Source organism: Zonotrichia albicollis, chromosome 2 (genome assembly GCF_047830755.1).
Source record: "Zonotrichia albicollis isolate bZonAlb1 chromosome 2, bZonAlb1.hap1, whole genome shotgun sequence".
Taxonomy (NCBI): domain Eukaryota; kingdom Metazoa; phylum Chordata; class Aves; order Passeriformes; family Passerellidae; genus Zonotrichia; species Zonotrichia albicollis.
Genome location: NC_133820.1, coordinates 29,569,390 through 29,584,487, shown reverse-complemented (window position 1 = coordinate 29,584,487; position 15,098 = coordinate 29,569,390). Strand labels below are relative to the sequence as shown.

The following is a 15,098-nucleotide window of genomic DNA, read 5'->3' as shown; positions in this document are numbered from 1 at the left end:
TTCTTTAAAAAAACTTTAAAAATTTTATTCTAAAAAAAACCAAAATATGGCATTGTGTAAGAAAGAGGTTTGTTGCTTCATATCACAAGTAAAAGCTATTTTTTCATAAGATTCTACCTACCAAAAGAAGTGAATATATGTTTTTTAACAGAAACTGAGTACCTTTCACTGCATGTGGAAGGTATTTTCACAGTGCAGAACCCTGGGAGTAGATGGATGTGTCTTTATTTCCATTTTACACTCGTTTGACAGAATCAGAGAGTTAAAGCAGTTGTCTGGATTCTCATGAGACTGGCATTGCAGCAAAAACAGATCTCACATTTGGGTTAATTCAAAAATGTCAACAAATGACAGCTGCTGAGCTGCAGGACCCATGGCCATGTTTTCCCCTGGATCTTCTCCACAAAGGCATTCTTCATTCTGGTGGTGACACACGAGAGCTCTGGGAGAGTCACGGTGACAAAATAAAAACAGTTTGAGAAGTGAAGGTTTAATCCCCTCAAGTCCTTCACCAACAGAGTGATTCTCCTTGTGCTTTCATTTCCAGGAACTTCACTGGGGCCAGTAATGCTACAGCAGTGTATGAGGAACAAGCTGGTCTTTTTTTATCCAGTGGGCATGGCCAAATAACAAATGAGGAAAATTAGGAAGGGAAAGAAGCAGCTTTGTCACATTTACTATACTTAGCCTTACCACACTTGGCTCTTGATGCAGACAGCTCTAATTCGGAAAAAGTTCCCTCATTAGCTGGCCCTAAAACATTTACAAAGCATCTGAATAATTGATACAATTTATGGTTTTATTGGTGGGAGCCATTAAATCCCCTCCTCCCAAACAGCATTAGGGAGGAAGCTTGGCAACATGCAGTAAAAAATGGAGCAGCTATTTAAAGAAAGTAAAGGACAAGAAAATCTTATTGGGCTTTCTGAACATGATAACACTGAACAAGGCAGAGTTTCCAAATATCCACTTCTAAAAGTATTTTATAGTAAATGCAGCCAGTGTAATGTCAATGTTACAGGCTTTTCAGTGGAAGTTTTACAAGGTCTGCCTTTGAAACAACCCCACTTATTTTTTATTTTATGCATGCTAACTTTTATTGAATTTGTATTGGTGCTGGATTCTGTGCTGCAAGTGAAATTATGGGAAAGGTAGCAAATGCTTAGGTAACTGTCTCTATTACATAAGGCTCATGTGGGGTAATTTCTGTTATTCTGCTCTTCTCTGATTAGTTTTACATCAAGGTACTGGCTAACAGAGATAAGTTATAGGCTTTATCTAGCCAAAGTTAGCGTATATCAAATACACATGTATACCTGAAATAGCCTTCCAAAACTCCAGTCTTGGTCAAAAAGACTGGCATTTTTAAGGTACAGTTTATTTGACTATAGTCAAACATCTGTGTTCCACTTAATAGAATTTTGTCCTAAAATTGCTTGTTTCTTAGCATTAGTTGAAAAAAATCCCCACATGTACATAGTGCTTTTTAAGGTAGTCTGCACTGTCCTACCTGTACCCAGCAGTGAGTATGGAGCATGGAGCACGGACATGGTAGTTAAGGAAGCTGGAGAGAGAGTACTGTCTGATGAGTCCTTATCAAAGCCAATGCTATAAGCCTTTAAGTTGAACAAGCATAGGAGTTCTAATGCTTTACTATGATCTAGGGGAAAATCCCCTAGCTGATAATGTTGGTTTTGAGTTTGATGGAAGAACCTGCCTGAGCAATGGATGTGTCAAGGCTTTCATGATTTACTCAGTTTTGCAGACTCCAGGTTCTATGAGCATGTCAGAAAATTCCATAGGATTTTAGGCTTTGAGCAGCACAATTCTGTATATACTGGAGGTTCATAGGTAAACTACATAAATTGACTTGAAAACAAAGGTGCCAGCTTTTACTCATTGCAGGATTTTACTGTTTATTTATTTTTAATATGATGCTGGAAGCAATTGCTTTCTGTTTTCTTATTTAAAGCTGTGCCATGGTGTGGCCCTGGCCAAACAATAGAACAAGATACGCATCTGCCAAGGATATCGTGATTCTCTGATTCCAGCCCAGCGGGCTGCAGTTAAAATAATCCAGCTGGCTCAGCAGCTATGGGATGCCATTTATGATAGCACAGTATAAGTGGCAGGACTACTAACTCAGGCCTTCCTTTATCATTTTGCCTTCCCTGCTTTAGGCCCACCAGGACAGGATTTGCACAGTCAGAATTGCTGATTCTTCTGACTTCAGCTCCCTGTATTGTGCTGTTTCTGACAGCACAGTCCAGCTGTTTATTCATGTTTAATACATCTCCTAAGGGTGTTTGTAAAGGAAACAAACTGCCCCTTCAGGAAAGCAGCAAACAACCAAATCTCAGCTGCGTTTTACACAAATTACAGTGACTTGATTCCTGCTGTGCCTCAGCCTGTGGCACAGAGCGTCTGGGACACTGTCGAGTTTTCTCTGCTTTTCACAGCTGCTCAGTAAAGACATAACTTGTACAATTTTTTATATGTGGGGGAGTGAGCTACATACCTGCTGTGTATCTAATTGAAAAGCACAGATTCATGGTGTCACCTCAGCCTGTGTGAGCTGCATGGTGGGCGCTGCCACGTGGAGCTGCACCATTGCTGCTGAAAGGCATGTTCCTCTGATGCAGGCTGAATAACAGTGCTTGGCTCCTCTACAATGTCCTTCTCAATGTTCAGGATCTGCAGGATGAAGCTCTGTGTTCTTTCTGTTGTGCTTGAAATGGCAGTTCCTCTGCTCATACTGCTTGCTGAAGCACATAGCACGGTATACTCCATTTGACATTAACAAAAGCTCTTTTATGGACTTTGAAAAATGATGCTATTCAAGCAGATGGCAAATAGGAGCAAAACCTATTTGCACCTAGAGGTACAATTTACACCTAGAGGTGTGATTCCTTCCATCACAGAATGGTTGCCCAGCCAAAAGAGTGAGGTCATTTTGAATGCAAAAGGACAGAAGTGGAGTTTTCCAAGGTGGACATTTGGTCTCTTTAACATGAGTGTCAGGAACAAAACATCCTTTTCTGCTGCCTTTTCAGACCACTATAAGTTTTGGCTGCAATGAAATGTTTTGCCTGCAGGTTATTATCTAAATGTTTATAATATTTCGGGCTAAGGTACAGTCCATTTTCCTCATCTTGATTCATATCTATGGGGGTGCCATGGGTCTCTGTCAAACTGAGGTGACCTTGAGTATCTGAGGCATCTCCAGGGCACTGGTTAATGTGAGATACTGAAGCTTTGTGCTCTGCTGAATTAGCAAATGGATGTTAGGTACCTAATGTGTCAATTTGTGATGCTGTTATTTAGACAACTATGTAAAGCCCTGGGTGCCTCTGCCAACAGAGGTGTTCTAAGCTCCTCCTTGCAGACATGAAGAAGAAGAAACTCTATTTGGGTGTTATTAATCTCATTGTAGAAAAGACATGTAAAATAGTTCAAATACCTTGCATCCTAGATATGCCCATTTTTCTTCATTCCTTGATTTATTTATGTCAAAGTAATTTATGCAACTAGCTCACATGTACATTGTAGACATTAAGTCAGATCATTGTAATTCCACTCAGGAGGTAATACCTGATAAACAAAAGAGACAACCTGCTGTTACCTAATCATAAGGTCTCTGCTTAAAAACCGCAAGACTACAAAGAAAGGCAGAGACCAAACACCCATGGAGAATGTACCTTTGATATGCATAGTGTGTAGCTCATTAATTGGCTACTGTTTGGCCCAATGTGGGTAATATGATAAACATCTTGTGACATTGCAGTGCTGTCATATATCTGATTTTACTGTGGACCAGTCAATTAAAATCAGAATAGATTTTTACTAGAACAGAGGCAGCTGTTTGGGTATTTTTAGTAGATAATATCTATGAAGATTTATTTTTCTTATAGAGATGTTGGGTAAAGGTATCAAGCAACTAGGATGGAATATTTAATTGGTAAAGTTGTATCAGCCCATACAATAGAATACTCTGAGTTTACTTTGAGGTTGTGGATACCAGATATAGCTAATTAAGCATTATGGTATAAAAATTTAAAAAGGTGAAACCTATAAACTTTCTACAATGGTTTTTTAATAGGTTTTTTATCATATCTTGTATTTGTATTCTTTTTTCCAAACTTTGATTGTGACTCTAAGAACACTTGTATTTTGTTAAAGTAGCCCTGATTTTTCTCTAAAGGAAATAGCTCTTTTATGCATTCTTTGTGGACACTCATTTTCATTAATAGTTCAATTATGTATTTTTTTATCAGCCAATGAGTTAACAAATCAAAACACAGAATAAGAAAAACCCACCTCGTGGAACTCATGCTGTGCAAAAATGTGTTTATTTTTTTCACATCTATATCTTCAGTTAGGAAGTAGTTTGAGATATAACATGCTGTGTCCTATTTCTTTCTAGGTGTCCTATGTTAAAGCCATCGACATTTGGATGGCTGTGTGTCTTCTCTTTGTCTTTGCTGCTTTGCTGGAATATGCAGCAGTCAACTTTGTTTCACGGCAGCACAAAGAATTCCTGAGGCTTCGGAGAAGGCAAAGAAGACAAAACAAGGTACAGCTGCTCTTTACCTGGGGAGGCTGAATGTGCCCTCACTGCCCTGCTCATCTGTAGCTGATTTCCTACCTCACTTCTTGCCCTTGCAGGAGAGCCTTTTTCTAAACTTTCCTTTTGAGTGATTTACTCCTCGATACAGAGTTCGTAATTGGCTGCTGAGTTTATTTGCAGCATATTAAGTTATTGACAAATGTCAGTAATTGGTCACCAATTCCAAGAATTTTCTTCCCTTCATGCAACTGCTGAGGCAGCTGGACCTCTACAAATACTGTGCTACTACATGGCACCATCAGTGGATAAAGAGCAGTTGGATGCAATGACATAATAGAGGAATGATATTATCCAGGTGTGCTGTCATCATGAACATGCCTGAGATCTGTCTTTTCTAGTACTGCCTAGCTATGCTAAAATGGGAGATTCCCTAGGATAGCCCATTGCAATGATTTGCAGTTCTGCCCTCCCTTTTACACCACCAGCAGCTGGTGTCTTTCCCATCTGAAACCAGGAAACATGGCCATTTTAAAAAAAGGAGAAGGATTAGGAGAATTTCCTCTTGGGCTTCTGTCATTTCACAGTTTGCCTCTGATGCAAACTTCAAATTTTTAGCAAAAGACCTCTTTGTGACTGTCATCATCACAGAATTTTATGCCAGTGACTGACATGTAGAAGAGGGGATTGTTCATAACCTAGATGTCAGTCTAGAAATAATTTTAGAGGATTGTCCATCTGTCCTAGGTTGTTTTGTTGGTTTTTTTCCCATTAAATGAGAAGACAAGAGTAGACATTAAATTGAATTTTATTCGAGTCATGATCATTCCCATGTCTAGAGAATCTGGAACTGTAAACTCTACATATATATTTGCTAGGTAAAGTAAATATTTGCTTGAGCTGCACGAGTGCTTCAAGCCACATATAATGGTTTCCTTTACAAGAGGGATGACAACAATGGCACAGAGGATTTGTGTTTTGACAGGCCTGTCTAATAAATGTTCTGTAGGTAATGTAATATTTGATGGATACTCTGGGAAGAAAGCTGTTCTCTAGTTTAATATTATTGTCAGATGAACTGAGATTCCAGTGAAGATTAGATTACAGGAGAGAGCAGAGCTGCTTGCTTGTCTACAGGCCACACGTGCTGCCACTAGAAGCCTTTGTTTTCAAACCCAGCATGGCAGCAGCAGAAGCTTCTGTATGGCATCTGTAATTTCATTTTTGGATGCAAGATCTGTTTTTGTGAACAAGTAGCCGTCCTTGGTAAGTAACAGTATCCAGTGACATTACTCAAGTTTATGAGATTTCGGTAGTAGTCATTCATCTGCTTCGAAAGCTATTATTTTGGTGACTGTGAAAAGAAAGTTGTTTAAAACCAAATCAGCAGAAGACTTGTGTTTATCCTAAGCCTCGGGGTGCACGGATTCTTTGCAAAATAGGTAGCAGCATAATTAAATACAAGGAAATATGCAGCTGAGTAAGCGAGGCCTATCCATTTACATAGGCTTGCTTTTTTCCTATGAATCTGGTTGCACAAATTTCAAAATAGGGAATGTTACTAAGACCTCTTTAGGAGGTATTTTCTGCACCTCTGTACTTGATTTTGTCTCTCACGATTTTCTCAGTTTATTTTGCATTGAAAGTGATTCTCGTTGTTTTGCATGATGGTCTTCTCTAACCAAGCCATTCTTCTCTTTGCCTGTTGTGTGTGTGTGTGTCATCATGCTGCTGCTGTGGTATTCCCATTCTTGCTGCTGCTATCTATGCTGACACTCTGGGGACAGGCACAGACTGTGGCTGTTGGGAATGAGAGCGTTGAGTCCGTGCGGCGCATGAATGGCTTGCGGAGCAAAGAGTCATCAGCTTACGGGACAGTGAATCAGATCGGCAATTCAAGTTTGAGGGTAAAGCTGTAGTGAGAAAGAGAAAACAAGAGAGATTTAGTATGTGCAACGATGCCATAAATCAGCAAAATGGACCATTTTGATTGGCATCACTAGTAGTCTCTTGCATTCTCTTTGCTAAATGCCCCCACAAAATACACAGTGCTGTCCCCAGCATGAACAGCAGTTTCATGTTGTACAATCTTATAGCCCACCCTTATGCTTGCTTTTTACTGTGGCTGGGCTATGCCACCCCTATTCCAAACCTCTTGAGGAAAGTGCATGCATATTCAGCAGCTTGATCCTGTGTAAAGATAGAGTGAATGGGGTGGGGGGAGAGGGCCATAGGAAATGCCTTGAGACAGTAAATCCCACATTGTGTCATCTTTCAGATGAGCGTGTTCCAACAGAATGCGGTATGTATAACAAAATGCATTTTTCTTGCTGTGGTATTTACTCCTGAACTGTCAACCTGCAGCCTTCCTCATCATGATGTTCCAAGCTCTGCTTAGTGGAGTATGAATAGCTATGAATGAAAAGAGTATTTCCTTAGTTTCTTTTTATTTGCTTGGAGAAGAGCCATGAAGTTAAAATCTTTTACACCGTGTAACGTTGCAGATCAAAAGCAATATGATAGCATCTGATACATCAAGAGCAGGGGTGAGTTGTGGAGGCAATAAAATCAATGATGGAGAAAGAAACAAGCTTAGTGTGCAGCTCACTGCTTGCTACTAGTGGCTGAGGAATGAAATGTGTTCATTTAAATAAAATGGGACTGGGGTTTTAATCTTTCAGGACTTGATTTCCCAGAACAAAAATATTGTCTGAGATACTCTTGAGCTGTAATAGGCTTCCAACTTTGATCAAGCTCTGTGAAGTCATGTTATTATAAAATGCAGATGAATTCAGTGAATTTTGTACACTGTAAAGGGACTTAGTAGCTTCCAAAATCAAAGCAAAACTCACAGTTCATATTACGGAGCAAAATTAAGATGGAGGGTTTACAATGCAATAAATAATTTGCTTTCAGAGCTACAACATCAAGCAGCAGAAGAGAGCCTTACTTTCTGGATATTTTCTATTGTACTTTCTAATAATATTTACATACATACAAAAACTGAATATAAAAAGAAGAAAAAATCAGGGGCTTTCTAGGAGATATGACCAGTATTAGTATGCTGCCACTGAAAAGCTGGTGCATACAGCTACAAAAGAAGTCCAAGTACTCAGTGCTGCATATCTCACCAATTACAAAGTGCAGGTAGTTCAGTTAAAGTTTGTGTAAGTTGTGGTTATCCCCTCCTTTAGAGAAGCTTGCAGAAACCTCTCCTCTCCTTTAGAATGTTGTGCATTACACAGACAGCCAGGGAGGTTCTCAGAAGGGCCGTGTCGCTGCAGTGCCTTCGCTGCAGAGCCCTAAGAGCTGGAGCTGCTCTGGTATTGTTTTCCCCTGGAGAACTCCCATCACATAACTGATGCACACTTGAGAGGTCAACAGAGGAGATGTAGCAAGGCAGAGGTTTCTGGAGCAATGCTGCCACGGTTGCAGCTTTCTGCTCAAGAGAAGGATGTTTATGCACAGAAGAGAACATAGGAGCAGAGCCTGTGGTGCCACAAGGAACCTCACAGGCAGGGAACTTGATTTGTTGAGGTATTGCTCACTGAACCAAAGCTTGTGTTGAATGCAAATGTGAAAGTCGTAGTCAAGAGCAGACAGTGTAAGAGTGTGGTTGAGTATCTACACTGCATCGCTCAGTGCTAATCTAGGGAGAGGAAAAAGGTGCTGAAGTACACCTGGCCTTGGTTCTTGGATTTGCAACTTCATCTACAGGACAAGAAAATACCTGTTCTCAGTTTTGTAAGCCTGTATCTCTGGCACTGCTTTTGTCATTGTCAGTGCTGGGACTTGCTCTTCTTAGTGCTGCAATCCTCAGACCAGTTAGTCTGAGCAGACATCTTAAGAGACCATCAAATCTCCTAAATCAAGCATCAGATTGTTAATGTTTTTCTAGGAAAAATCTGGGTTGTATTGTTGTAATTAAATTGTCCAGAAATTGTATTACGGGTGAACCATTTGAAAAGACAGCTTTATCAGGACTTGTAGGCATCTTCCACACACACAAAATCACATTATCCTCAGGTTATCAGTGCTTCACTCTGTCTGTCTTCCTCATGCAATTTCTATGGAAGGAAGCATTCAAAGTTTGTCCTAAACGTTCATGTAGCCTTTCTGCTCAAGTTAAATATATCCATCATTATAAATAAGCTTGTGTTTAATACTTGATTGCTGAGAGAAATTATTGCCTATTTCTTGTATATCATGGTGCAATAGAGAGAGTACAGGCTGCAGAAGCCAGGAGTCTAATGGTACTGAGGATGTGCTGAGGTACTGAGGAAGTTACATTATATTAAATTCTAAATTTTTATGGTGCCAGATTACTTGAAAGAAAATAACTTATTTTAAAAATATGCTTTTTAATAATTAAACATTATTTCTTGGTTTTCAAAATGATGGGCTTCTAGGGAAGCAGAACTGTTTACACAGGTTCAATCATCCCTTTTGGAAAACAATAACTGTTATTTTATATGATCAGTAGTCAAAATGAATCACAGTACACTAGTATTCATATCAGCATCTCAAAGATGACTTCCTAAATTATATGTGTGATGGTTACCAGTGTGACCAAGACTAGGGGTTAAGTTTGGGACTGTTAGTGTTAAAAGCAATACTTTGTAGCTTGAATGAAGAACTGTGCAGGGAGATGTGACAGGTATAATCCCATGTGCAGGGAGCACAGAGCAATACAAATAACAATGCTGCAACCAAGGGGATCCACATGCATGCAGATTAGCAAAGGGGTCACAAATGGTGTTTTCAAGTGAAAGAGCAGGGACTGGGACTAAGTGTGATTACAGAAGCAAAGGATAACTCTCTAAGCAAAGCTGGAAGAACCTGGTTGAATTCTTCAGAGCATTGTTGGCCTTTGGATGGAGCGGCCAGTGGTGAAGCAAGTACCACAAGTGCCCAAACAAAGTCACTGAGATAATACAGTATTTCTACCTTTCAACAGGAGAACAGATATGCATTGAGCATCACCAGCTTCTACAGACTATCTCTACCATTTTAATCGTACTGAAATTCCTCTGTCAGATCCCAAAATAATTTTCTATGGTTTTCTAGACTTGCCCCTAGAAAAAAAGTCAGTGCCTTCAGCCTGGCTTTGCCTTTAACGCACTTGGCACGGCTGTCCCTGGTGGGAATGTTTTCCTGCTGTCACCGTGCGCAGCGCGTTCGGCGGGAGGATGTGTGCGCGCACGTTATGTAAGGTGCCGCATCATGTGAATAATGGAAGTGCTCAAAGGAAAGCCCTTTTGCTGAGCTATTTTTGGGACTCGCTGAACAAGCTCAAACACACGAGTTTCATTGTGAAAAATAGGAATCTGAGTCTGAATGGCTCTTTCTCTCTCTCTCTCACATCTTGCTTACTTAATGGATTAAAGCGCATGTAGCTTCTGCTGTAGATAAACACCCTCAAGATACTGTGGTTACTTTTATTTCTCCAGGGCAATTGCATTAGTGCTTTAATGTAACTGTGCAGATAAAAATCCAGTAGAGGATAAGTACAAAAAAAATTATCATTTAGCTTGAAGTTATAGTCCCACATACAACTGCATTGAATATTTAGCTGTAGTTAAACAATAGACAATTCGCTGCATCATGTTGCTATGTCACTTTGTGGCTCATCTGAATGTCCTTTTCTGTCTTTTTATATTGAGCGTGAATAAGCTAAGAGTGGCCCTATTTAATATCAGTGGAAGTATCGGTATTGTTTATAAAATGGACATATCTCATGTACTTTAAACATTTAAAAACCCCGTCATCTCAAATTTGAAAATTATCTTGATATAAATCCTTAGTCTAGCTCTAGGCACAAATCTAGAGACATGAGTTCCCAAAGAAAGAGCAAACCTGTAAAAAAAAGCAATTCAGCCATGGGGGTGGTATCCAAGCAATGTTTAAAAAAATTCTAATAAGAGCAGTTAGACAGATGGAGAGCCTAAATTTACTGGAAAGGTAGATTTTTCGGTGAAAAGCAAACACAGACAAAGAAACAGTGGAAGAGAAAAATTTGGTTTCATAGTGTCCTGTTTACAAGGGTAATTGAAAGTGAAATGGAAGCTTTTCCCTCCCTTACTGGAGAAAGGAAGGTTAAAAATTCTAAACAAATTACTGTGTTTTGTGTATTTTATTGCATCAGACACAAAAAGATGATGGACTGTGGTGGGGTGGATGTTTTGCCCCAAACCAAGAAACAGAAGAGAAAATGGATTGCATTTCAGAATTCTCTTTCTCTTGCATTTCAAGGGAGAGAATTCTGAAAACCAAATAAAAAAACACGAAACATTCTGTAACAACTGGCAGACCAATTTATGGAACATGTCATACCAGTTCCTGAGAAAGTCCCAAATATCTGAACAATAATTGAAGTGGGTAGAGTGCTAGTGCACAAGCCGGAGTAATGGAATCCAGGTGCCAGAGTAGAAGAAAAACCAGGAGAACAAAATCAGGAAAAAAAATCAGAATTTCTGGGGGGAAAAAACTCCAAACAAACAGCATCAAACCACAAAAAAACCACAGCAAACAAAAACAAAGCAAAACAAACAAACAAGAAAAGAAACACACAGAAAATGAGAACAAGAAAATCATGGCTAATCTAGAAAGGGTGGAAACCAGAGAAGTGGGTAACTGGTGGGGATGCAGAATGATGAATTTCTATACCCACTGAACTGATCAGAGGTACAACAAGTGGTACTCTGTGGGGCGGGAGACAGATATTGGAACTGTAGGGACCATGCATGGCACCAAAGCAGCAAACAGGACATGATGCAGTATAATAACTCACATTGCCCAGCTTGCAAATACTTAAAAAAATTATTCCTTATGGTCTAATAGGATAGGAACAGGACATAAGCTGCAGGACAGCAATTTTAGAGTACTTCCAGTCTGGGATGATGAAGTGACTGTGTGCTGTACCACATGGGACAGGTAGGACTGGAAAAGTCAGGAGTGCTGGATAAAGTTTTTTCTTGTTTGCTCAGTAGGGGAACTTTGCTTTAGAAACTCTGAGTCCTCTCTTGTACCTGCCCAGCATGCAGTGGCTGAGAGAATCAGCTCTGAACTGACAAGCCTTAGAGACTGAAGTTTGCACTTCACTCAAGTTTGTCCTGTTAGTTACTCCTGAACAGCAGGAGACACACCAAAAATGAACTCTGCAGTTTTCCAGCTCGTGAAAGGTACTCTCCAGCTGGGTGCAAATGTCTTATTTCTTATTATACCTAGGGGAGAGTGCAAACTGAAAATAGGGCAAAGGAAGTTAGAAAGAGACAGGAAATGTTCTTATTTTTGAAGCTTTAAAGCAGCAAGTGGCTTTTCAAGAACCATCTGCCACAGGCACCAGATTTTTGTTTTCCAGATTATTTTAGAAAATGGTGATACTTTCATTGGATGTGTTCTGGCCCACCTCATATCACTCCAGACAGAGAGTGAAAAGCCATCACAATCCAAAGATATAGGCTTAGGCAGCACAGGAGACAACTTCACCCCCAAACTTTGTTCTTTCATTGTAGGTAGCTTATCTTGACTCTTTCATGGCCAGAGTCAGCACCCAGTAAGGCCTTGGTGTCAGGGTTTCTCACTGCTGTGATGGCCAGGTCCTCTTTCCAATGGAGGAAGTGAAGGCACCAGGATGGGAGCAGTTTCTGATCCGTCGTTGCCGGGGGTCTGTCGTGATGCTTCATATCAGTTCTGAGTTCTGTCCCAAGCCTCATTTTCAACAGCAAAAAAATATTTCAGTGTTGGTAAATATAAATTAGTATTTCTACAAGAGAGTGAAGGGGTTGAGCAGCTAGAGCCAAGAACAATGCAGGCTGAGAATGCCAGCACTCTGTACCCATGTATTCCCAGCCTCACTAGCAGCCCTGCTTGCCCTGTGGATCTCCAGAGCATACTACACCAGTTGTATCAAATTACATGGAAACTGGTGAGATGGGCAAGTGTTCAGTAGGATCCATGAAATGCATATTTACATCTGACCCAATTAATCCCCTTCTCCACAGGGGATTGAAGTTGCTATTTGAATGTAATTAATTGTGAAGCATTCTGTAATGATGTTGTCCAAATGGCATTGTTCAAAACCAAATTGTATTAACCAGGCTGCTGAAAGCTCATTCTCTCTCAAGTCTGAAAAACTTCATGGGTTCCAGTAAAATCCAGTTTTTACAGTACTTTTAAAAAAGTGACGTTGAAACCATTTATTTCTCCACCTTTATTTTTTTTTTCCTGGGGGAAAACAGCCTTGTTTATAGTCATTCCTGTTCAAGTTGACAGCTTTTCTTATGGCAAGCTGATCACTCAGAGCCTGATTCTGACTCATGGGGCTTGATTTAATGATCACATGTGTATATTCCTCTTGATCCACTGCTGGAGAAAGATGCTATTTACTACAATGTGATAACTTGTAGTTGGGTATTTCTCTTGTGGCCCGATATTTTAATTTGTTTGATTGGTTGGTTGGTTGCTTTTTTGTTGGTGGTTTTTGTGGGTTTCCTTTTTGTTTGGGTATTTTTTTGGTGGGGGGTAACACTAATCTTGCACTGGGTGTTACTGGGAGCAGATGGATAGAATAGATGAGGAAGGAGATTACTCTTAAAGTAATCTAATTTCTAACTTTTATATGTAATTTTTCATATAGATACGTGTGTTCATTTGTACATACAAATAATCCACCTGCATAAATGCAAGTTTTTCACCAAGGGTCCAAGGTTTAATTTTCTCTGCAGTAACATGACAAGATTCTTAGGAGACATGACACCTTTGCTTTCATGCTTCACCTCACTCTCTTCAAGTGGTTCCTCATGTGTGTTGTGATATAACCCTTTCTGCTAGTCCTGTGGAAGTGCTCTGCCTGTGACTCATTCCCTTTTCTGTTAAGCCTTCCCAAGCCTGCTGGTGGTAGAGACTTGTTTTCAGGTTCTCTGTAATCTTCATCTGTCAAAAGAATAGCTATTTTAGAATAGAGATCACAAACTCTGTTCATTAGAGGTTATCTGAGTTGCACACATACAAGATCTTGCACACCATTCTAGAATAGAAAGTTGTGCATTTTCTCTTCAGGATGTAAAGTCTTACAGGCATCTGCAAGTAGCAGTCTTGACACTCTCTAGCACAAAATTTCCATGACATTTATCTATCTATTATCTGTTAATTTATGCCAGATTTCTTTCTTACTTCCTCAGTGGAATCAGGCACCAAATCTATTCATTTGCCCCATCAGCAGAATTTTCATCTTCTGGGTTTTTTTTTTTTTTTTGTTTTTTTTTTTTTTTTTTTTGGTGCTGATCCTCACAGGAAAAGAAATTCTAGCAAGTCTAATAAAGCATGATGCCACTGGTGAGATAGAGAGAACTTGTGCATCACAGGATGGTCTTTTATAGCCCTTGGTAATTCTGTGTGTAAATCCTTCAAGGTGCTAATGCTCTTTTTTCACCATTACACACCTAGTTAGATGAATTAAGGGGTATTTGTCTGGTGCAAGTGTTTCATTGCGTGTCCAGAATGGGTGGGGTATACACCAATGAGTGGTTAATCAAGTCTTCTGAAAAATCACTATGTGCTCTTGTTCAGTGTCTTTCCTGCCCTGCTAATAGACTTTATGTGTTTTGCTTATAACCTTCCAGTGGCTCTTGCAGAAGACAGTGGCCTTTCTTTCAAGATTTGCAAGCTCTTGCCCCATCCTTTGGAATAGAGGCAAATTATGCACCTATTTCACTGCAGTTTCCTTGTTTGACCGTAATGACAGCTGATCTTCCATCAGACAGGTGCCTCCTGGGGTACAAACAAATACCTCCAAGGCATTTATTTTGGAACAAACACACATGTATGTGTGCGTGTGTGTGTGTGTGTGTCCAATACCAAAATGCAGAAGTGGCATAACTTATTTTAGATACTATTCTCCCTCCATTAGTTTTACACTGTATTTCCCACAGAGGTCTCTGGATTTGTTTTGTGCCTGCCTACTTAGTAATTGCCAGTTTTCCCCCATATTGGCATATCCTGCCATGCCCAGGCTTCAGTTTTCCTGAATTTATTAATTCTGGTTCTCCTTTTGAGCATCTTACATTTGGGTATCATGCTTCTCACTCCAGGTAGCCTCACCAATATTTCTAGATATGAATTCTCAAGCAAAATTAAAAAGGATTAGCGTTTTTAAAATTTATCTGCTACTTTCAAAATTATTGCTCCATATAGCTTGTTTTTTAATTACTTCTCATCTGTTTCCTACCAAGCATGAGCTTAGATGCTCGTCCTCATTTGCAAAGATGTTTTTTGGTTTTTCAACCTACTCACTGTGTTTTTCATGTAGCATTTGTTTTCAGCTCTACCTTTCTAGCTAGCAACAATTTCATTTCTTATCATGGACCCCATAAAACTGGATTCCTATCAGAAATAAGATATATCTTTATTATAGGGTTTTTTAATGCTTATAAAAACTTGTTTTAACAATGCCTATGGAAAGGCATAACATTGAATTTAGATTCTCATTTTCAGGTTTTCATCTTAGGAAAAACAGACTTGTCACCTTTTCAAT

At 39.6% G+C, this 15,098-nt stretch overlaps 1 protein-coding gene across 8 annotated transcripts in view; it reads left to right on the top strand.

Moving 5' to 3' along the window:
* GLRA2 (glycine receptor alpha 2) overlaps window positions 1-15,098 on the top strand; it is a 120,573-nt gene that overhangs the window by 88,691 nt on the left and 16,784 nt on the right. For 6 of the 8 annotated variants that reach the window (XM_026796293.2, XM_014270417.3, XM_014270418.3 and 3 more), the window contains exons 8-9: window positions 4,424-4,573; window positions 6,352-6,471. In XM_026796293.2, coding sequence (XP_026652094.2) covers window positions 4,424-4,573; window positions 6,352-6,471 — 270 coding nt within the window. The remainder of the gene's footprint in view (window positions 1-4,423; window positions 4,574-6,351; window positions 6,472-15,098) is intronic. The other 2 variants (XM_005491785.4, XM_005491784.4) reach the window with 1 other exon arrangement.